The 25,183-nt window shown below is 39.0% G+C and overlaps 1 protein-coding gene across 1 annotated transcript in view; it reads left to right on the forward strand.

The window, feature by feature from the left end:
* Positions 1–25,183, forward strand: part of FAF1 (Fas associated factor 1) — a 373,466-nt gene that overhangs the window by 322,639 nt on the left and 25,644 nt on the right. Inside the window, exon 18 of the mRNA XM_055139161.1 lies at positions 13,439–13,651. Within this exon, the coding sequence (XP_054995136.1) occupies positions 13,439–13,651 (213 nt within the window). The remainder of the gene's footprint in view (positions 1–13,438; positions 13,652–25,183) is intronic.

The following is a 25,183-nucleotide window of genomic DNA, read 5'->3' on the forward strand; positions in this document are numbered from 1 at the left end:
TCGATCCCCGGCATCCCATATGGTCCCCCAAGCACTGCCAGGAGTAATTCCTGAGTGCAGAACCAGGAGTAACCCCTGAGCATCGCTGGGTGTGACCCAAAAAGCAAAAAATATATATATATATATATTATTAGTGAATCACTGTGAGGTACAGTTACAAACTTATGAACTTTGGTGTTTGCATTTTAGTCATACAGTGATCGTTTACCCATCCCTCCACCAGTGCCCATTCTCCTCCACCAATGATCCCAGTATCCCTCTCACCACCCTCATCCCATCCCCCACCACCCCACCCTGTCTCTGTGGCAGGGCATTCCCTTTTGTTCTCTCTCCTTTGGGGTGTTGTAGTTTGCAATAGAGGTATTGAGTGGCCTTCATGTTCAGTCTATAGTCTACTATCAGCTTGCATCTTTCAACCCGAACGGGTCCTCCTAACATCCTTTACTTGGTGTTCCCTTCTCTATCTCAGCTGCCTTTTCCCCCAGCATGTGAGGCCAGTTTCCAAGCTGTGGGGCAGACCTCCTAGTCCTTATCTCTACTACTCTTGGCTGTTAGTGTCCCACTCTGTTACTTTATATTCCACAGATGAGTGTGATCTTTCTATGTTTATCTCTGTCTGACTCATTTCACTTAACATGATACTTTCATTGTTGATCCATTTATATGCAAATTTCACAGACTTCATCTGTGAAAGAAGACTTTTAAAGAAAAAAAAATCAAGTGACAACAACAATCTCCTCTATTTTACTGATTACATATTTACTTTTTCTAAAACTAGTTTCAGGTTAACATATAAATAAATTCACTTCTAGTGAACTCAGAGAAATCAGAACATATTTGGAAAGAAACCAAAGTCTGTACAGAGGAGGTCACCCATAAATATTCTCTGCTACTTATAAATATTAAAAGGATTTATTTCTTGCCACTTGGTCTGGAGGCAGGGGATGGAGGAAGGATAGTGATATCAGTACAAATGGCAGACAAAGGAAGATAAAAACAGAAGGTAAGATTAATGTCTTGACAGCAGATAATGTAGCACAAGAACTAAGTGCATATGATAGGTAGGTTTCTGTATATGGGCTTAAGTGAACCATAAAATTAATTATCTGATGGTCTTGGACTAAAATAAAGGAAAGTATGGTTGTTTATAAGTTTCACTGTGTCTATGATATCAGATAAATGGTCTTGGAAATTGCTTAGATTTTTTTTCAAGCACTATGACCTTTGAGCAATGTTTCCTATGATAATCCCAACTAAATCTAGTAACTCTAAGAGCAAGTAATGTATGACAGCTTAATTTAACTTCCTTATTTTAATGCAAATTTATGAAGCACAAAAAAATCAAAGGCATCATTGCAAAAACTGAAACTGCAATTTTATGGCAGCTCTCACCCTTTTTCAGTTTGTGTTTTTGTGCACCAAGTGTTCCTCAGGAGCTACTCTTAGCTCTCTGCTAAGGGGTTATTCCCAGAAGTACTTGGGGGAATGTGGGGTTCCAGATATTGATTTGGGCACTTACATGCAAAGCATGCATTTACTTGTTGAGCTCGCTCTCTCTCTCTCTCTCTCTCTCTCTCTCTCTCTCTCTCTCTCTCTCTCTCTCTCTCTCTCTCTCTCTCTCTCTCTCTCTGGCCCCTGACAGTCCATTTACTAGGTGGATTTGGGAGCTAGAGAGAAAGTACAGAGATTAAGGCACTTGCCTTGAATATGACTACAGCAAGTGGTTCAGATCTCAGCATTACATATAGTGCTCCAAGCACTGCCAGATGTGGCCCTAGGAACAGGTATGGCTCCTGATTAAAGGTTTTGTTGTAATCTCAAAACCAAAAATCATAAAGGGTGGATTTTGTAGTAACTAGAGAAATGTGTAAACTACATAACTTTTCAAAGATTTCCTGAATATTTTTTTTGGTCACTGAAGGATTTTTTTTTTCCCCTTTTTGATGGAAGAGGTGGTTGGGAGGGTTCTACCAAGCAGCATTCAGGTGACCTGAGGTCCACTCCTAGTGATACTTGGCCAAACAGACCAAATGGATCATAGCTAGGGCCAAATGAGGTGACAGTGTGCAGGACCAGCAGTGTGGTCTCCAGGACTTCCCCAGAAGAAGGGCTACATCTGGTGATGCTTGGAAGTTGTGGACTAGCAGGGATTAAAGATGGATCTGTACATATGCAAGGCATGCACCCTTAACTCCTGAGTTGTCTGCCTGACCCCATTGAACTTTTGATTAGTAGAGAAGAATTCAATTAGTATTTTTTTTTCAATTAGTATTTTTGACTCCTGAGTATTTGGTTCAGTCAATACTCACCAAATATATGTCATCTCTCCTTCTTTCTGAAAATTACTAAATCAGGAACTCATTTTCATTTAATATGAGACATGGCCTCTGCCCTTAAGGAACTCACTGTTTAATACAGGCAAGTAGTGACTGAAAAAGAAAAGATACTGTTTATTACAAAAAAAAAAAAAACATTGAAATGACACAGAGTGCTGAAAATATTTTAAGGGATAATTTTTTACTTGCATGACCATAATAAGAGATTTCACAGAGAGGATTTGGGGGATTGATAAAGTTTGATGATTATAGATGACACAGTAGAGTGTTTTGGATCACTCAGTAGATGACTGGATGGATGGAAGAGTAGGCATGGAATGGGTTAACAGTTTACAAAGGGGAAAAGACATCAGGACTTACTCAGGAAACAGAAAAGGGAAAGGTTGTATTTTTGCCTTTTTACCCAAATTGTTTCTTTGTATGCCTTGATGCTTTACCAGGTACAATATACTGAGTAATGTTAAATACCATAAAATGAGAACAGAACAGAAGACAATGGCATTAGAAACGTTGGCATTTTGCCTTTAGGTTTTTTATTTGAGCTTCACAACCACCTGCAAAATAGTAAGGGAGATATCGTTACCATGTTACAGATGAAAAAAAGTGAGATAATAGCAGGATTTAAAAGCCTATTTTAAAATTCTTACCTAACCTTTGCCTGGTAAAAGTAGAACAAGAGTTCCTGTCTGGTATTCTTTCATGCGCTTGAAATAATGTGTGGCTGAAGCAGTGGATTAATGAGCAAGTTCTGTTGGCTCTATCTTCAATGAGGCAGGACTATGACTAGATTATTAAAGTAAAACTGCTTTTAAAATTTGTATAGGCCAAGGAGATAGCTGAAAGGACTGGAGTACACACTTTGCATGTACAGGATCCTGGGTTTGACTAGCATCACTGGTCAAACACCAGTTTATATTTATATGTGTGATTTAATTCTGTATCATTTACTTCTTGAAGATTATTCCAGTACTCTGGACCAAAATGATAACTATCCCTGCCATCATCTTCACCATCTATTGAGCAATCAGTTTGTCCTACACTCTCCTGAACATTTTACAAACATTTTCTAATTGAATCTCTATAACTAGTTAATGAGTATGTTCCAAGACATATATATATACATATATATTAGCATTAAAGAGATCTTTTAACCAGTTTCTTAAATCAATCCAATTTGAAATATTTTGCTGTTATTGTATGAACTAAGAACCATTCTAGTCTAAACAGATTAGAAATTCTAGTTACATGGTGTCCAGATCACAACATACAAACTGTTCTGCATATTTAAAAGTCACATATTTGAATTTTGGCTCTAGAAATTATGGTAATATGATCATTTTCACAAACTTAACATGTTTTAAATTGAACAACTGATTTTACTCTCCTCATCTAGATAGCTCTACTTCTACAGTCTTCCCTACCTTAATAAGTAGAAAATCTTTCAGGTTGTTTGAGCTCAAAGCATTGGAATGACTGACTTCCCTCTCAGTAAAGATAAATTCCTATTGGCTCAGCCATCCTCAAAATATATTCAAAATTCAAGTACATCTAAATCTATCACTACCACCTTCTTTCAAGTCACATTGTCACCTTCTGTGTTGTTTTAGTAGCTTCCCAACTTGAATTCATGCTTTCAGTTTTGTTTTCCTATAAAATTCTCTGTTTTTATTTTTATTTTTTATTAAATCACAATGAGATGCTCAGTTACAAGGTTTTACATGATTGGATTTCAGTTATATAACGATCCAGCACCCATCCCTCCTCCAGTGTACATTTCTCACCACCATTATCCCCAGTTCTCCCTCCCTCCCCCAGCCTTCTTTTAAAAACATTTGACATACCATGTCACTTTTTTAAAAAATGCAGTGACTTCATATCTCAAAATAGAGCTAAAATCTTTACTATGATTTCCAATCAAAATTTCTGCAGTGTTAAGAAATTGACCAGCTGATTTTAACATTTATATGAAAGACTTCAGGGGCTGCTCAGTGGCAGACCACCTGCAAGTGTGAAACCATATGTTTGGCATGAACGGACTGATATTCCAGAAGCGTTGCCATTTGGATGCTGTCCTACGGGACCCCCAGCACCAAAACTAAGTATGTGTGTGTGATTTCTGATCATATCAACAATAAAAATAGGGAAAGGAGATAGAGAAAGACATAGATTTCAAAAAGTTAAAGATGGTAGACCTTTGTTTTTGTTTGTTTGTTTTTAATTTTATTGAATCACCGTGAGATAGTTACAGGCTTTCATGTTTGGGTTACAATCACACAATGATCCACCCATCCCTCCACCAGTGCACATTCCCCACCACCAATATCCCCGGCATACCCCCCCCCCTTTTCCACCTTCCCCCTGCCTCCATGGCAGACAATATTCCCCATACTCTCTCCCTACTTTTGGACATTATGACTTGCAACACAGACACTGAGAGGTTATCATGTTTGATCCATTATCTACTTTTGGCACACATCTCCCATCCCGACTGATTGCTCCAGCCATCATTTAGTGATCCCTTTTCTGTTTCATCTGCTTTCTCCCCTCCACTCATGAAGGAGGCTTCCAGCTATGGGGCAGTCCTCCTGGCCCTTGTATCTACTGTCCTTGGGTGTCAGCCTCTTGTGATGTTATTCTATACCCCACAAATGAGTGCAGTCCTTCTATGTCTGTCCCTCTCTTTCTGACTCATTTCACTTAGCATGATACTCTCCATGTCTATCCATTTTTTAGCAAGTTTCATGACTTCATCTCTTCTAACAGCTGCATAATATTCCATTGTGTAGATGTACCAAAGTTTCTTTAGCCAGTCAAGATGGTAGACCTTTGATAGCCAAAGCAATCTTGAAAAAGAATAAAATGGTAGGACTTACATTTCCAGAGTTTTTTTTTTGTTTTTCTTTTTTGTTTTATTGGGTTTTTTTATTTCCAGAGTTTAAAACATAAAATAACCGAGACACTTTGGGAATTGGCAAAGAATAGACTCATAAGTCAATGAAACAGAAGAAAGAGTAAAGAAATAAACTCACATATGTATAGTCAATTGATTTTCAACAAAGACTCAATGGCATTTCAAATAAGAATGATAGCCTTTTCAATAAATGATACTGTAACTATTAATAGACAAGCATGTGCAAAAAAATTTTTAACACAAAATAAGTTTTAGAACTTCCAGTGAAGACTGGAGACTATGATTCATGTAGAGGTCTAGTGTTCCTTCCATACACCACAGGGCCTCTTAAGCACTGCCAGGTGTAGGCCCCACACTTACAGTTCTAGAAAAAAGCACAATTGAATTACTTACTACCTTGAGTTAAGCAAAGTTGATTTAGATCTAACATTAGTGCACAATCCATAAAATAGTACCTATCAAAGTTAGACTTCATCAAAATTAAGAACCTCTGCTGTTCAAAAAGCAACTGAAAATTTGAAAAGAGATAACACAAGAGCACAGTACCTTAGTGCTTTTTTGTGTGTGTCATTTTGTTTGAGGGCCACACCCAGACGTGCTTAGGGCTTATGACTGACTCTCCAATCAGAGATCATTTCTTCCAGCTCTCAAGGGACCCTATGTGGTGCCAGGATCAAACCCAGGTCTGGCACGTGCAAGGCAAGCACCTTGCCTGCTGTACTATGTCCCAGCCAGGATCCCTGTTCTGTCTTCAGCATCACATGGCCTCTTGAGCATCTCTGGGCATAGCCTTGGAGGTCCCTCCCCATGCACTTTGAGGATGGCCCTGGTGGTCTGCAGCACTATCATGATTGAGCTGCACTTCATCCTCAGACCCTACTACTGAACTCTCTGGCCTTGTTGACTGAGAATCACCTAAGGACCTGTGGAACCCTGAGCACTGCTTAGGAAGCCATCAGATATATTTGAAGGCATGTCACAGACTGGAAGTCAAATATCTGATACCCAGAATACATGAAGAAAACTCAGAACTCACTAATAAAACAAATAATGAAAGTCTTTGAAAGGGCAAAATATTTAAACAAGTACTTTATCAAAGAAGATGCACACAAAGACAGAGAAGCACATGAAATGATGCACAGTGTTCTTAGACATTAGGTAAATGCAAATTAAAACCATAGCAGAAGGGCCTGAATGATAGATAGTATAGTAGGTAGGGTGACTTATACACAGCCAACTTTGATTCGATCCCAGTGTGCCATATGATCCCCTGAGTCTGCCAGGAGTGATCCCTAAGCTCAGAACCTGGAATAAGCCCTGAACACCACTCGGTGTGCCCAAATGGCCCCCAACCCTCCCCCCTCTCAAAATAATAATTTTTTTTAAAAAAACAGTAGATACAGACCATTACAATGACTTTTTAATTTTATTTTTTATCTATTGGGGGCTTGGGGCCACACCTAGCAGTGCTCACGGGTAATTTCTGGCTCTGTACTCAGGGGTCACTCTTGGCATTGTTGAAAGTAGCATAATTACAGTGACTACAAAAACTAAAAAGACATATCATGTACTGGTAAAAAAGGAAAAGCAACTGGAATTTTTACTAATCATGGAAATGGCAGAATAATGCATTTTTGTTGCAAAACTGCTTAGTGCCTTCTTACAGTGCTGAACATATACATACCATGACTCAGAAGTCTAACTCATTATCAAACAAAAATCTATATGAAGATGGTTATAGTGACTTTATGTAGTCATTATAAAACTGAAACAATTCAAATTTACCTCAGCTGAAGGAGTAATAAAACTATAGAATGTGTATATAATGGAATGCTACTGAGCAATAAATATGAAGGAACTGCTGATCTCTTCAACATCGATTACTCTAAAATCAAAAAGATATGACATTAATGTTTATATTTATATAACTTTTTGAAGGAGGAAAACCAGGCATGAGCTAAGGAAGTGTTTGTGGGGTAGTAAAATAGTTCATAGTTCATTTTTTTCCATTTTTATTGAAATATAATTGATATATAGCACTATGTAAATTTACGATGTATAGTGTAGTGACATGCCTATTATGAAATGATTACCCCAGTAAGTTTGGGTAGCATATGTTATCTTATATAGATATCAAAAAAAGAAAAATTTTAAAGTGTGGTGAAAAGTTAAGATCTACTCTCTTAACTTCAAATATGCAATAGTATTAACTATATCATTTTATCATATATTATAGGCTAGTACTTTTTTAGTTTATAAATGAAAGATTGTACATTTTGACGACCTTGATTGTTGATGATGAGCATATAATTGTGTGCCTTTGTCAAAACTCTTGGAACTATACATTTAAAAGGATGCATTTTACTATATATGAATTATATCTTAATTTTAAACTAGGGAAAATCACTAAGTGGAATACTTAAGGTCATATATGATCTGTTCACTTTTCTGATTCCTCTCAAAATCAACACTTACCCTCTTCCTTCCTCATTCTTCTCCAGCTGCATTGACTGTCTGCTATTCCTCAGTTAAGTCAGAATGAATTCAACATAGTTATTGCAACTTCTCTTGTGCTTCTCTCACACTATGTGCATGTGACTCCCTCTTTCCTTTAGACCTAGATTATTTGCCTATTGAGGCTTATAGTACTTAAAACTGTACCCTTATTTCCCTCCTACAATTATTCCCTCAACTCTGTTCATAACGTTTACCACTATGTGACAAACTAGATACTGTCGTCATGTGTATCTGTTGTTTTTCTGTCACCCTATAAAATAAATACTCCTTGTATTATAAATGCTGTGTTCCCATCATCTAGAGCCATGCCTTGCACATGATAGTTGATCAATGAGAAATACTGGCATTAATGAATATTATCTTTTGCTTAAGTCACATTCTGCTTCAGCAAAATAGAGGGTGTGTGTGTGTGTGTGTGTGTGTGTGTGTGTGTGTGTGTTGTGTGTGTGTTGTGTGTGCGCGCGTGCACACGTGCATATGCGTGTGTGTGCATGTGTGTTATGTATGTTAAGCCAGTCTTTGGTTCTAAATGTAAGATACTGATATATATTATTCTTCCTTTTTAAAAAATGTGATTGTGCAGAAACTTATTTATTTTTTTATTAAATTTTCTTTATTTGCTTTTGGTTTGGGGACAAGACCAAAAGATGCTCAGGGCTTACTACCAGCTCTGTACTAGGGTCATTTATGGCAGTGCTCAGTGGTTCCAGGAATTCAAACCAGGTTTGACAGGATGCAAGAAAAGTGCCTTAACCTCTGTGCTCTCTATCCTCCCACCCCCACTTTTCTCAGGATATATCTTTATAATTTCACATTGAAAAGATTCCCATTTTCAGGACCGGGGATAGTGGTAGACTACATGCCTTTTTTTTTTTTTTTGTATGTGGGAGGTCCTGGGTACAGTCCTCCCTGATACCACAAGGAAAATGGGGCAGGGAATATAAGAAGTAATAAGAAAAAAAGAGGGCTCCTCCCCAATTTTAGCCCTCAGATATGAGTGATTTGAATATTCATCCATGTATTTCTAGTAAAACAGTAGTTCAACTTATACTAGAGTTTATTTCATTATAAACCTATGTTAATGCAAATAAAAAACTATGTTTGTTGAACAAACCAAACTGAATTTTAACAATGATGTTTACTAAGACTGATAATAGATATGTGGAGGTGTCCTTTATGTCATTGTTTTACAAAAGTGTTTACTTAGATAGGCTTTTAGTCAGTATATTTGAAACAGAGCTACTGATGTATTTTTGTTGTGTTCTTTATTGCCAATAAAACATGGGTATTCAGGTCCCAGGCTTGTCAGTTTACCTAATACATGTCTTCATTGTTTTCCACATCAGACTACTGGTGTGAGATATCTGAGTTCTGTTTTCACTCTGGGGAAAGGCCCTGGAGACTGAGTGCATTGAGAAATAGCCATTGTCTGCACAATGAATAGGACAATGAGTTACATTGTTTATGACTCTGTAGTCTAAATTGGTTGAGTTCAGATAATAATGTAAGCATCTGTTGTTATACTGTGCAGGAAAATGTCAAAATGAAAAGCAAGTTGATAGGTGGAATAAAGGGAGACTAGAAAGAGAAGCCGAAAGATAATTATATTAAATTCTGGTTTTAAGTAGGTATAGCAGGGCTGGAGAATAGATAGTACAATAGGTAAAGCTGACCTGGGATTGATCCCCTGCACCTCATATTGTCCCCTGAGACATCAAGAGTGAACTCCTAGTGCAGACAGGAGTTAGCCTTGAGCACTGCTGAATGTATCCCAAAATCTTTTTTAAAAAATAAAAGATGAGGAGCCGGAGCGATAGCACAGCGGGTAGGGCGTTCGCCTTGCACGCGGCCGTCCCGGGTTCGATCCCCGGCATCCCATATGGCCCCCCAAGCACCGCCAGGAGTAATTCCTGAGTGCAGAGCCAGGAGTAACCCCTGAGCATCGCTGGGTGTGACCCAAAAAGCAAAAAAAATAAAAAAAACTTAAAAAAATAAAAGATGTGGGGCTGGAGCGGTAGCACAGCGGGTAGGGCATTTGCCTTGCACGCGGCCGTCCCGGGTTCGAATCCCAGCATCCCATATGGTCCCCTGAGCACCACCAGGGGTAATTCCTGAGTGCATGAGCCAGGAATGACCCCTGTGCATTGCCGGGTGTGACCCAAAAAGCAAATAAATAAATAAATAAATAAATAAATAAATAAATAAATAAATAAATAAAAATAAAAGATGTAAAGGGAATAATGATAATAATAACATCATTACTGTTAGCTGTTGAACATTTGTGATGATACTCAGCCATAGAGTTCAATGCTAGGGTCTGAGAATGCAGTGCAGCTTGATCCTGAGCAGGGCACCACTAGGGCTACCCCAGAATTGCTCAGGGACCTCCAAGGCTACACCCAGCAATGCTCAAGGAACCAGGTGATGCTAGGGATAGAACTGGACTACCAGGCTGGAAAGGCAATAGAGCAGGTAGGTATTTCCCTTGCACGCATCAGACCCAGGTTCAATGCCCGTCACTACATAGGGTCCCCTGCCAAGAATGATCCTTGAGTGCAGAGCCAAAAGTGATCTCCGAGCACAAGTGGGTATTACCCAAAAAAGCAAAACAAAAAAGTAGTTGTGTTGAGACCAGAAAGATAGTACAGCAGGTAACCAACCCAAGTTTGATCCCTAGCACTGCATGTAGTCAACACAACATAATGCACCACATAATGTTCCACCAACTACCACCTGGAATGAGCTCTTAGCACAGAGCCAGGAGTAAACCCTAAGCACAGATGAATATGGACCTAAAACAAATTAAAATGTCTGTGTTACTTAAAACAATGTACAGGTTCTGTATAAATAGCTGTGGCATATTTTTAAGATTTAGAACAAGCAATTCTAAAATTTGTTGTATTTCGCTTTGGTTGATTATTTTAGGGGTTTGGTGCCATACCCACTGGTACTCAGGGCTTACTCCTGGCTCTGTACTCAAGGATCACTCCTGACAGCTTGGGGGATCACATATGTTGCTGGGGGTTGAACTGGAGTCAGCCACACGAAAGGTTTAAACCCTCTCTATTATTTCTATAGCCCCAGAATTCTAAAGTTTGTTTGGAAACACAAAGACCATAAGTAAGACCAGGAAGAAGGAAGAAAGGGAGGGAGGGAGGGAGGGAGGGAGGGAGGGAGGGAGGGAGGGAGGGAGGGAGGGAGGGAGGGAGGGAGGAAGGGAGGAAGGAAGGAAGGAAGGAAGGAAGGAAGGAAGGAAGGAAGGAAGGAAGGAAGGAAGGAAGGAAGGAAGGAAGGAAGGAAGGAAGGAAGGAAGGAAGGAAGGAAGGAAGGAAGGAAGGAAGGAAGGAAGGAAGGAACCAGAGAAATATACATGCACACACATATAAACAGTGGGACTACATCAAGTTAAAAAGTTTTTACAAAGGAAAAGCAACTAGAACAAAATCCAAATGGCTATCTCTAAGGTTGGGGAAAATATCTGTGTGTGTGTGTGTGTGTGTGTGTGTGTGTGTATGTATATGGAGTGAGAGTATTAATGTATGTCAAAGGAGTTAAGGTCATATAATAGAGAATAGAAGTTATTCTCTATTCTTAAAAAAAAAGTAGAAAGTTATATTGACAAGTATAAAATAATGAAAGTAGATTACTAATAACTTATAAAAATTCCAAAAATTTAGGGAAGGTGTTTGGGGTGGAGCTTAGGGACTAGTCCTGGCTCTGCTCAAGAGCCATTCATGTCAGTGCTCAGGGAACCGTTATGTGATGCTTATAATCAAACTGGGGTCAGTTGCCTGCAAGGCAAATTCCTTAACCCCTGTAACTGTCTATCTAATGCTCCAATTCAAAATTTTAATTAAGCTGTTGCAGCTAAAAGGACCAAACATGATGAACTCTCAGTCTCTCAGTATATGTATTACAAACCCTAATGTCCAAAGGGAGAAGAAGGGAGGGGGAGAGAGAGAGAGAGAGAGAGAGAGAGAGAGAGAGAGAGAGAGAGAGAGAGAGAGCACCTGCCATAGGGGGCATGGGTGGCACAAGGGATGTGGGGCGTATTGGTGGTGGGAAATGCACACTGGTAGAGAAATGGGTATTGGAAAAGTGTTGACTGAAACACAAATCACAAAACCTTTGTAACTGTATCTCACAGTGATTCAATTTAAAAAAGAAGAAGAAGAAAGAAAGAAAAAACTATTGCAGCTAAGATATGAAACTATAACATAAAAGAAAACATAGATGATACACTTTGACCTCACAGATGTATTTGGAGACTCAGCTCCAATGGCAAAGAAAACAAGGAAAAGTAAACAGTGGGACTACATCAAATTAAAAGATCTTTACACAGGAAAGCTACTAGAACAGAAATCCAAACAGCTCCCTCTAAGTTTGGGGGAAATCTGCATATTCTACTTCTAACAAGAGGTTCATATCCAGAATACTTAAAGAGCTTAGAATACTTAACTAACTCAACAATAACAAGCAAAAAGGTCTTATAGGTAGCTCAGTACATGTCTTTGACTCCCTGGTTAGATTCCTAGTACCACCCCAAATGTCCAGTACATGCCCAGTACGATCCCAGTGCATAGGCCTTGCAAGATTCTCAGCAGCTCAACAAATTGTATCTCTAGTGCACTGCAGCCAAGTGAGTATGACCAGCCCAACTGACACGTGCAGCCCATAGCTAAAAACATGCAAATGCCACAAGTATGTGTGACTCGTAGTTATCACGACAGAAAAGGGAAGGAAAAATAAACTAACCATTTGAAAAATGTGAGAGGGTAGAGAGGGGGCAACAGGGAATAATACTTCTCAGAAAAAACATACAGATTGTACAAGCACATGAAAAAAATATCATCTTTTGTCATTAGGAAAAGGCAAATCATTCCACAATGCAGTATCACCTCACACCTGTGAGAATGAACACCACTATTTCTGAAATTTTTTAACAGAATCTATTCTGTTCCTTGAGACTGAAGAAATAATACGGTGGTTAGGGCTCTTGCCTTGCATAACACGGCCAACCTGGGTTCATTCCTTCGCATCCCATATGGCCCCCCAGCACCACCAGAAGTGATTTCTGAGTGCAGAGCCAGGAGTTATTCCTGAGCATTGCCAGATCTGGCCCAAAACAAACAAACAAACGAAAAAGAATCTGTTCCATTCCATTTACTATTAATATATTAGCCAGTGCAGTGTTCAGCGAATTTTTCAGTCATTTCTTTTTAGAAAATGAATTTCTCTCTCACACGTGCATATAAACACAATTAGAGAATATATTGAGTGTGTATGTATATAAATACATAAATACGTTAGAGTACATTATTTGTGTATGTAGTACATATGTGTTTTTTGTAAATGCTTCTAATAGTCTTAATTTGTACCCTAGAAAAGAGGCAGTGAGTGTTTGATACCTATTTTCTCAGTTGTAAAAAACAAATTACTTTTCTGTGTAGTTACCTATTGATTTAATAATATGTCATCAAGGTGGGATTTATTTTAATTAATTGCTGATTGGGTGAATATTAAAAAATTAAATACTTGATTTTATTGTTCAAGCATTAGGCTTGGTTAATAAATAGGCAATAACTTCTTGATGAGTTTTTTTTTCTAGTCTCTCTCCCCTTTCCCACAGTTCTACCCATCAAACAATTTAACACCTATTTTTTACCCTTCTTAGGCCATCCGACTCTCCTTAGAGCAGGCCTTACCTCCAGAGCCAGAAGAAAATGCTGAGCCTGTGAGCAAACTACGGATCCGGACCCCCAGTGGCGAGTTCCTTGAGCGACGTTTCCTGGCCAGCAATAAACTCCAGATCCTCTTTGATTTTGTAGCTTCCAAAGGATTTCCATGGGATGAGTTCAAGCTGTTGAGTACCTTTCCTAGGAGAGATGTAAGTTGTCATGCCTGTCTCAGGAAATGTGTCTAGATGGGAAAGATCCCATCTTGGTAGCTAGACAAGGTAGTCCGTGAAAAGCCCCACGATACAGCCTGCTACAAGGTCTTTGTTCTAAATGCCATGTTCTTTTCAACTTTTGTAGAGGTATGCTTACCAGGCCAGCAGACATATGTCTACGTGAAAAATTAGGCACTAGATCTGTCTTTCCTTTCTAGTTATATCTTCCATTTCAAAATCTATACAGGTCTTCCCATAGTCTCCTGTAAATCTTCTGAGAATTGCATGCCTAACAATTAGAGCAGGGTCAGTGATTGTCAGTTCACTAAAAGTACATCATGCTAAATCAAGAATTTTTTTTTCTTCTTTTTGGGTCACACCCGGCAATGCACAGGGGTTACTCCTGGCTCTGTACTCAGGAATTACTCCTGGCAGTGCTTGGGTGACCATATGGGATGCTGGGAATCAAACCCGGGTCAGTTGCGTGCAAGGCAAACGCTCTACCTGCTATATTATCTCTCCAACCCAAAAATCAAGAATATTTTGTGATTTGATAATCTTACTGGCCTGCAAAGTCAGGGAGGATGACATGTGCATCTTCATTGTAGGACAGTACCTGATAGTCCCTACAGTATTCTGGGGCAAAGTGAAAAGATACAAATCTACAATTAGATGAATTTAATGTTTTTTAAATATTGTGTCCAGATAGTATTGACTAAGAGATGGCCATCTCTAGAGAGACCCAAGTAACTCCATATTTAATCCTTTATTAGTCACTATGCTTTCTGGAAACTTAAAACTATCATACTATTAGATTCTATGGATTATGAAATATAGTATTCAAAAATACCTTAAAATAATGAAATGGTAGGAAAATGTGAATCCCAAGAAATTTAATATAATTATATAACCATAGGAAGAGATTTTTGTATTGGGTTTAGGCAAAATCATTTGTTCATATGTTAGAACAAAAAGAGCATGTTTTAGCAGTGGTTATGGTACATTGGTAATGTATTGTAGTTACTAACAAAAAGTGTTGCATGTTCAGAGGTATAATCCCAACAAGTATAAACTGCCTATAAATCCTTAAACTCCATGCCAAAACTCGCTGAAGCCTAAAGAAGCAAAAGCATTTATCTCGAGCAGGTCTGGTGTAAAAGTCAGAGACCTGGATAACATCCTTTGAGGCACATTCCTCCAGAGGAATTGTCTTGGGAAGTGTAATTGTTGTCATCAGCTGCTTGAAGATCTGTTGTGTAAGAGAGATCTGGCTTTTCGAGGCTTCAGGAACGAAACTGGACCAGTAAATTGAAATTTACAGAAGGAAAATTTGGTCCAGTTTTCTAAGAAAGGAATGTCTTGTGTTATGCTGAAGTGATTTTCCTGTCATCATTGGTTATCAAGAACTACATGATCCCTTTTCCACAAGGATGAATATGTATAAAGAAGGACTCCTTTCTAGTATTCTTTATATAGGCTGATATTCAGACTAGCTTACCTCGATGATACATAAAAATATTTTTTTAATCTTATTATGGGCTGAAGCAATAGCGCAGCAGGTAGGGCGTTCGCCTTGCATGCAGCCAACCTGGGTTCAATTCCTTCCCCCCCTGCCTCGGAAAGCCCAGCAAGCTACCAAGAGTGTCCTGCCTGCACGGCAGAGCCTGGCAAGCTACCCGTGACATATTCGATACGCCAAAAACAGTGGCAGCAAGTCTCACAATGGAGAGATTACTGGTGCCTGCTCAAGCGAATCAATGAGCAACGGGATGACAATGATGACAGTGACAGTGAATCTTATGATTCTTTGATTCTGATATGACCTAATGATAATAAAATGTCTGGGTTACTAACCCAGACCATCCAACACACCAAAACCAAGGGTTAGGTAAGCTTTCATCTTAGTTCTTAACATTGACTGTGACATGTACAAATAGAAACAAGCTGTGTTTGGCCCTGTTCAGCTACATATTCTGTACACATGATGAAAATGCTACCTAACGTAGGACTTACCTTAGTAAATTCCTGGTGTTCACTTTGGTCCCTTTCAGTTTAGCCCCACATGCTACTCCAGACTCTTCCTCCTTATTCCCAATTCGGTTGCACAGACATATACAAGGGAACTGTGCATGCAAACCCCATAGCTAACAAACTGCCTTAAAGTACTAAATCTGAAATAGAACCTTTATGTATAAACAGAAAAGAGCCCCTATCACAAGTTAAGGATCAACCTGATTATCATACTTATGTTCTATAATGAATATCTCTTCTTGGAGAATTTATAAAATTTGACCACTAAAGTAGTTCCTCCTAGCACTTAGTTTTAAATATTCCCCTTCTGGGAGTACTTTTTCCCTTAGACTTCCAGAAGTTCTGGAAGAGATGGAATCTAAGGAATAAAGGAGTTCACTTTTCATTACTGAAAAATGTACTGAAAGTAAGAGAGTCTCAGGACCTTCGTGACTTAAAATTAAACCTTAATCTTTGTTTTGTTTAGTTTATTCCCATTTTAATTGAGGTACCGTGATGAGCAGTACTATTAGTAAGAGTTTTAGTCATACATCATCCCAGCACCATACCCACCACTAGAGAACCCATCCATCAATGTCCCAGGGATTTCTCCAATGCCCCATTCCCCAGCCCTGCAGAGAAATGCTCAGTTAAGGCCAACAGGAACCAGAGTTTCCAGTTCCATCCAACTACCAGCAAATTGCATAATTTCATCTATTCTTAAGACTGCATAGAAATTGTGGCAGGCTAAAAAATCAGAAGTCCATGGCTTTTGTTTTATGCAAATAATGAAATGGAAGAGAGAGAAATTTAAAAAAACAGTCTCTTTCACAATTTAGCCTCAAAAATAATCAACTACCTGGGAATCAGCTTAACAAAAGTACTGTACAGACTGGATATAGTCACTATAAAAACCATTACATTTTTTTAGAGTCATATACCAAATGCTGATAAAATTTTTATTGAATAATAAAACTCCTCAGGTAGCCAAGACAGTCCTAGGAACAAAGGAAAATATAAGGCTTTTCTTTTCCCAACTTTAAAATGTAAAGCTAAAGTAAGATAATTTGGTATTGGAATAAGGACAGACTCTTAGACCAGTGAAATAGAATTGAGAGAACAGAGACAGGCCCTCAGGTGTGTGGACAGCTAATCTTTGACATAAGAGCCAAGACTATGAAGTGGAGCAAGGAAAGCCTCTTGTTTTCTTTTCAATTTATTTTTAGACCTGATTACTGTGGGTGCGGTGGGGAAAACAATCTCTTAATAGGAACTGGATTTTGTGAATCAGTATTAATAACGTCTTCTCATAAGGTGAAAATGTGGGACTGTGGAAATTACCTATGATAAAGATGCAGAACTGTGAAGTGAAATGTACAGGGTCCTTGGCTCTGTGGTTGGCTGCCTTGAACTTGCTGACGAACCAGTCAGCCTTTTCAGTGTAGACTGTGTCAGTATGGATTAGTTCTTAAATCATCACTTAGTCTTAGAGAGAATTGATTCTTCATTAGATCTCTATCATCCATCTTCTGTTTACACTACTGAAGCTTGCTATTCAACTTGGTTATCAGTTTCTTCTCCCATTTTTCCTTTCACACTTGACCTTATTTCTTATTTCATCCCCATCATAAAACCACTTTAGAGGAAGTTTGGCCCAGTTCCTCAGAGGGGTGGGGGGGCGAGGAGAGGGATTTCCGCCTATAAGAGAAATCAAGAAACCATCACAGGTCCAGTTTATGGTCTTTGGTGAACCTGAAATTGTGCTACAGAGTAATTTTTCTAAAACCCAGCTCAGTTCATTCCTTTTTATTTGCAAATTTTTAGTAGTTCTCTACTGCTCTCTGGGATAAGTACTTACTCCTCAGAATGTTTTCAAAAGTGCCTAACAATCTGGTCTATACCTACCTTTCTAGCCATAAATTATGCTTCTCAGAACATAGGAGATTGCTCAGTACTCACTAAAGACGTGAAAGACTGTCATGCCTGTTATGCTTGTGTGTACTCTGTTCTCTTTTCCTTCAATATCTACCTCCTCACTTTTCCTGGCATGTGTATGCTCATTTTTTTAATGCCCAGCTCAAATATCTCTGTGATGACTCTCTTTGCCCATGTTCCTCACCTTTGTACCCACCACAGATTTTACATTCATCATAGCACTTGTCCTCTTGTTCTGTCAATATTTACAGAGATTGTCCATATCCTGTTCATGTCTGTCTCCCCTGATGTTCCCAGCATGGTGCCTCACACACTGGCATTCAGTTACTGTTGTTAAGTGTTAATGACCTCTCATCTGATCCTAAGTCTCTGATTCCAGAGTGAACTAGAGAGGTTGCTCCAAATGAGAACAGACACCGTAGGCCCACCCAGATTCCAGACTCAGACCTAAACCCAGAAAGCCCACCCAGGACTCATTAGACCTCCTAGAGGGGTGGAGTGAGAGTTAATGGCACTTCATCCTTTCTGAATGCTCTTTCAAGTTGAATGACTAGTGTTTTTGCAAGGCTATTCTGTAACAGCCATCTGTGTCTACATGGATTAGGATCTAATTTGTAAAAGTCATCTTAAATTACAGCCAAGCTAAAAGACTGTTAAAAAGCACATCTTAAAACCTTGCCTCTTTAATAACAAATAACATAAGACTTAACTCTAGGAGTATTATTGTGTCTTTGCCCTTTCTCCACAAAACAGACTGATTTCTCACCAGAGGACGTGTTAAACTTAGTTCGTCTGTACTCCTGCCCCCTTCACCCCAACAATGCTTGTTGGTAAAAGTCCCTTCTGTTCAACTGTTTGCTCTAAGTCTGCTGAGAACTGAGCACTTTGGAACAACCAGAAGAGAAGCAGACATGAAGTCTTTTCATAAAGCTATTTTTTGAAAAAGATTGCTGGGAACACTGAATTGTTTTCCATTTTTTTATGTGAACCAGGTGAACATCAGAACATAACAAAGACCCATTGGCCTTTCTTAAGCATTGCTCTGGGATTGAGGTAGCTGAGCCTTCTCTCCACGTCCCTCTTTATGCCTCGGAGTCAAAGGAAGGGGTCCCTGCCAGCTCTCAGATTTTCTCTTGTCCTACAATATCTCTCCCAACCATCCTCTCCCCTTCTCTCTACTTCCTTTTTTACCCCTTTTTTCTTTCCTCTTTCCTTTCTTTTTACACTTCCCTCTTCCCCCCTCGCCCCCCCAGGGTCACACTCAGCGATGCTGAGGGTTTACTCCTGATTCTACACTCAGAAGTCACTCCTGGTGATACTCGGGAGACCATATGGAATGTCGGGGATCAATCCCGGGTCAGCCTTGTGCAGGGCAAGCATCCTACCTGCTAAACTATCACTCCGGCTCCCAATGGCGCAGTCCTTTCCCTTGTAGAACTTGCAGTCTATACAGAAGCTACTACTGAAAGGCCTTGGCTTCATTTACAGTAATATATTGTATTTGAACCATAAACAACTTCATCTGTACTTTGTTCACATATTTGTTCTTTCATACTGCAAAACATTGACTTCTGTCTCAGATGCTGGTGTACAGAAAGAGAAAAGAAATTGTTAACTGACTTTGAAGGATATATGTGTTCTGGTGAAAATATGCATCTAAAGCAATTGTATTCCAATTCTATCCACAGTTGGAAGATATTGGGGTTTTTGCCTGCAGTGATAGGGAAGGCAGTAAAGAAATTAATTTGATATAAACCTCCACAAATAGATGATGCATGAGTGAAACAAGAGTATAGTAATATGGATCTTTAGTGCTCTTTAGTGGTGATTAGACTGAACTTTTTTTTGCTTTTAAGATTCGCTTTTCCTGTATTTAATATTTTCATATTTAGGGTGTTTTTGTTTTTTTGGGGGGTTTTTTGCTTTTGGGGTCACACCCGGCAATGCACAGGGTTACTCCTGGCTCTGCACTCAGGAATTACTCCTGGCAGTGCTCAGGGGACCATATGGGATGCAGGGATTCGAACCCGGGTCAGCTGTGTGCAAGACAAATGCCCTACTCGCCGTGCTATTGCTCCAGCCTCTCCATTAATTTTTTTGAGAAGTCTGCGTATTTGTGCAGGTGACATTCTCATTAACACTGGATAAGGGTTCATTTTTGCCCACATCAATGCCAGCTTTGATGCTTTTATTCATTTTTGGTGTGTGCCATTCTTGCTGATGTAAGGAAATATCTCATTATTATTTTGATTTGCATTTCCCTGATGATACAGATAACTAACCTTGGACAAAACATGTAGGTGTATGAAGTAGAGCAAAAAAGCCTCTTCAACAAATGCTTCTGGGAAAACTGGTAAGCCACATGTAAAAAAAAAAAATTACTGAACTTGGATCCCTTTCTCACACCAAAGTTCCTTCAAAGTGGATCAGAAGGAGCTGGAGTGATAGCACATTGGTAGGGCATTTGCCTTGCACACGGCCAACCCTGGTTCGATTCCCAGCATCGCATATGGTCCCCTGAGCACCTCCAGGAGTAATTTCTGAGTGCAGAGCCAGGAGTAACGCCTATGCAGTGCCAGATGTGACCCAAAAAGAAAAAAAAATGGATCAGAAATCAAATCCATAAATTATATTGAAGGAAATATTGACGTTAGAGGCACCTTCAGTGACTGAGTGCTATTGGCCAAGCAGACAGAAGCAAAAATAAGCAAATGGGACTATTTTAAATTAAGAAATTTCTGCACTGCAAAAGAAACAATGACTGGGAAAAAAAGACACTCTATGGACTAGAAGAAAATATTCACTTAGCATACTTCTGGCAAAGAGCTAATATCTAAGACATATAATGAAACTGCACAGCTTAAAAATTAAAAACAAAAGAACTAACAACACCGGGGCTGGAGTGATAGCACAGCTGGTAGGGCGTTTGCCTTGCATGTGGCCAACCTGGATTCGAATCCCAGCATCCCATATGGTCCTCTGAGCACCACCAGGGGTGATACCTGAGTGCATGAGCCAGGAGTGACCCCTGTGCATCGCCAAAAAGCAAAAAAAAAAAAAAAACAAAACAAACTAACAACACCATCAAAAACTTCAGAGAAGAATTGAACAGACACTTCCTCAAAGACATAAATGATCAACAGATATCTTCTTTTTTATCATTGATAGGGAAATGGTAATATCTTAGAGAGTTGTGGTAGGAATTGAATACATAAAAGTAAGCCTTCTCACCCCTCCCATAGCATAAGAGTATCGATGCTCATTACTGTGACAAGAGCGAGGGGATAGAGAGGAGTAAGGCTTACCACTAGGGAAAGCTGGGAGCAGGGAATTCTTTTTTTTTTTTTTTTCATTGAACGACCACGAGATCGTTGCAATCACACAATGATCAAACACCCATCCCTCCACCAGTGCGCATTCCCCACCACCAATACCCCGGTTCCCACCCTCTCCCTGCCTCCATGGCAGACAATATTCCCCATACTCTCTCCCTACTTTTGGGCATTATGACTTGCAACACAGACACTGAGAGGTCATCATGTTTGGCCCATTATCTACTTTCGGCACACATCTCCCATCCTGACTGATTGCTCCAGCCATCATTTTCTTAGTTGATCCCTTCTCTGTTCCATCTGCCTTCTGCCCTCTGCTCATGAAGCAGGCTTCCAGCTATGGGGCAAGCCTCCTGGCCCTTATATCTACTGTCCTTGGGTGTCAGCCTCATGTGTTGTTATTCTATACTCCACAAATGAGTGCGGTCCTTCTATGTCTGTCCCTCTCCTGACTCATTTCACTTAGCATGATACTCTCCATGTCTAGCCACTTATAAGCAAATTTCATGACTTCATCTCTCCTATAGCTAGAGCAGGGAATTCTTTCGCTAGTGCAATGATGACTATTTGTGTTTAAAAAAAAATCTAAATGTTCTAATTCATACTTCAGAATGTATCCTCAGAATTATAATGCCTCTTTTTTGAAAAGGATCCCAGAATTAGCAAGACTGATTACTGCCCTTTTACAGATGAAAGAATTAAAGGATGGGGAAAGTATGCACTTTAATTAAATCACATTTCAATTTTAACTAGCATTGCAGACACTAAAACCCAAGTTTTCTGTGGCCATTGCTTTGTAGAATTATTGGCTCTTTTAAAAACTCCATTAATGGATTTGCAGACTCCCACTTTAAAATTAGAGACATAGAACTAGAAAATCAGCATTGCAATAAATTGCAGCTTCAAGCACAGGCACAATATTTTTTTAAAATTCTGTGCTTCAATGACTCTCTTCACTCTCATATGTTAATGCCCCTAATATTGCAGTGGGATTGATTTTCACTTTATATTAGACTTTTTTTATTTCTGGTTATAAAATTACTTATTTTTATCTGATCTTCTTAAAATCCTCAATTTTATTAACCACTATGATTTATAATTTTACAGTCGTGTCACTGGTAGTGTTCTCATGCATGCACACAACATGCCAGCACCACACCTTCCAACAGAGGATCCACTTTCCTCCACCATTGTCTCAGGGATCCCCTCCTTTAGTTCTTCTCATCTTCTTATCATGGAAAACCCAGTTCTGTAGACCAGTTCTCAGTTTCTTTTACTTTTGACCAGTTATTATTCCCTTATTATTCATCTATGTATCCTACATATGAGGAAGGTATATCCTCATATCCCTCTGTCTCCTTCTGCCTAACTTTACTTAGCATGATGTAAATTCCAGTTTCATCCTATAGTGGCAAATTACATGATTTTATCTTTTACAATGGAGTATATTGTACTGTTTGTATTTACCAGTTTTTTCTTTTTATCCAGTCATCAGTTCTTAGACACTTGGGTTGTTTCCAAATTTGGGCTATCACTTAACATGATACCCTCTAATGCAACCCAAGTTGCTGAGAACTATATGATTTCATCATTTCATGCAGCAACATAGTATTCTGTACAACATAGAAACTTCAGTTTGTGGCATCTAACCCCAAAACATAAAAACTTTATTTCAGAAAGATGCATCTCTGTATTCATTGCAACTTAAGAGCTGGCTTAGTACAATATCCAAAATATGGAAAAGCCCAAATATCTAAAAACATATGAATAGATGAAGAAATTGTGGTATAATATACAATAGTCTAAATAAAGTGGTTGTGGGGGGGGCGGTGTAAAGATATGCTGAAACTATGACCACATGGCAAAAAAACAGAGCTGGAAATTAAATATGAAAGTGTTGAATCTTTCTGTTATATCTCACTGGCGACCGAGAAAGATGAATTGACGAGAAAAGCTGAAGTCAAGTCTTCACAATCATACCCCATATCCATCTTTTTGGAACATTGCAGTGCTTTAAGTGAGATTAATGAGTCAAGTATGAAAAGGTTGGGAAAATGCTTGGATGTAAAATCTGCTAATGCCTAATCTGAGTATTTTGATATACAGTTTCTTACTTCTTTCCTTTATACTTGAAGTCAGTCAGATCTTTGTTCTAATGCTGATACTTCCAAGCTATTCACTGAATTACACTGAGTATATTATTTCTTTTCTATGTTTCAGTTACTTCATCTTTCCAGTAAGGATAGTGCCAAGTATCTTCACAGATATATTATGATGATAAGATCAAAAGTGATAATGAAAACACTTGGTAAACGGCAGAGGGCCATGCTATTTGATTTGGAAATGCATAGTTTCTTTGATCTATCTCCAGCAAGTCACTGCTTTTGACCTGTCTCTAGCCTTTACAAAAATAAGTTTTTAGACACATTCCTCATTCTTAATATGAGGGTGACTTGCACTTTGTCACTTATGTTACAATAGATCCTTCCTTCGAAGAAGTGCTCTATATATTGCAGTTCCCTTAGTACAATTCCTTTAGTCCCTTAAAAATTTGTTCAGAATCCTCACAATTATATCAGGGAAAGTGCCTGATGGGGTAAAGAGACAGTTATCAGATGGGATATGGGTAATTTATACAACCTCTAATCTGGCTCCTTCTATAAAGGGCAAACACTAATGCCACCTATGAGGTTGTGGTAAGAATAAAATGGGTTATTTGAAGACAAAAACATGACAAATAGTAGGTACTCAGGACATGTGAAGTTTTAAGATGAGTAGACCATGTGCTGGGAAAGAAAACTCAGCTCACCTACAGGACGTGCCTCTGAGCAGTACGTAGTATCTAGATTAAAAGCACACATCTCACTCTCATTTATATTTTCCTTTATGGAAGCATATTCTTTCCTCTCCCTCCACATTGCTATTTCCATGAACAGAATCCAGTGGGACCGCACTGGAACTATGACCAAATACTAGAGAAGTTTCCAGAGAAATGTCTTGGTACAGTTTATGCTTAGTTTCAAGATAATTTGAGTATATTCTTCTGAGAATGAAGAATCTCTAATATGAAAAGTGTCTTTGACATCTTTTATGAAACTATTTTGTCACCCAAAAAAAATCTTCAGATTTTGTGAAGATTATGAAATCTTCAGTTATTATAGCACTTTCTGAGAAACTAAAATCTATTAATGGAAAGGGTATAGAGAGAGGTAGTACAGGGGGTTAGGCTCTTGTCTTGCATGTTATTGACCCCAGTTTATTCTTTGGCCACACATATGAGCGCCACCAGGAGTAATCCCTGAACACTGTCAGGTATGGTCCCAAAAAAAACTTTAGACAGGGCCAGGGAGGTGGCTCAAAGGGCTGGAACACTTGCCCTGCATGTAGCAGCCCCAGGTTCAATTCCCTGCAATGCAATGTCCCCTGAATACCAGTGTTGTGCCTCCCCTTACCACCACAAATATTAATAATCTACCTCTGCAAGACCTGGTGCCAGACATTTCATTTTTATACAAGTACAAGTACAAACACTTCAAAATAAATACAGCCCCATTATATGGATAATACAAGTGAAGTGAGCTAAGAGTCATTTAGTAATATTTCTGGGAATCATATAGTAACTGACACAAGTGGATTTGAACCTTCAAAGGCTTCTGCTCTTTATACTAAACCGAACACTTTTTCATGTAAAATGTCATAGAAGACCCCAGTTTCAGCAACTCCTTAAGAGGATTTAGAACATAAAAACAGAGTGATTGATAGATAGCCATATTCATATCATATAAATGATATATAAATGATCATAATCATATATATATGATATATAATAGAAATACTTAAATCAGCAGAGAGAACATGGGAGTGAAGTCCAGAAAAACCAGGCCAAGTTTTGGAGTTTTGTTGGGATTGGGGGGTATTGGGGTAATACTCAGGCTCCGCCCTTAAGGCTCACTCCGGGTATGACTCAGGACCATATTTAGTATCATATCAGGTAATAACCCTGGTAGGTCGTATGCAGAGCATACACCTTAACCCGTACAGTCTCTCCAGCTCCTAAAAGCAGGCAAATATTATCGTTATGTTACTAACAATGCAGTCAATTGCTCAGAGTAGTTATTTATCATAAACTGTGCTGTTTGCACAGCTTTGGGTTAGTGTGCCCACTCTTATTCACAAGGGGATTATGGGTGAAAAATCGCATAAGGGGGGGACCCAAAACAAAACTTGGCAGCCAACCATTAGGATAAAGGTG

The sequence above is a fragment of the Sorex araneus genome, chromosome 5 (assembly GCF_027595985.1).
Source record: "Sorex araneus isolate mSorAra2 chromosome 5, mSorAra2.pri, whole genome shotgun sequence".
In the NCBI taxonomy this organism is placed as follows: Eukaryota; Metazoa; Chordata; class Mammalia; order Eulipotyphla; family Soricidae; genus Sorex; species Sorex araneus.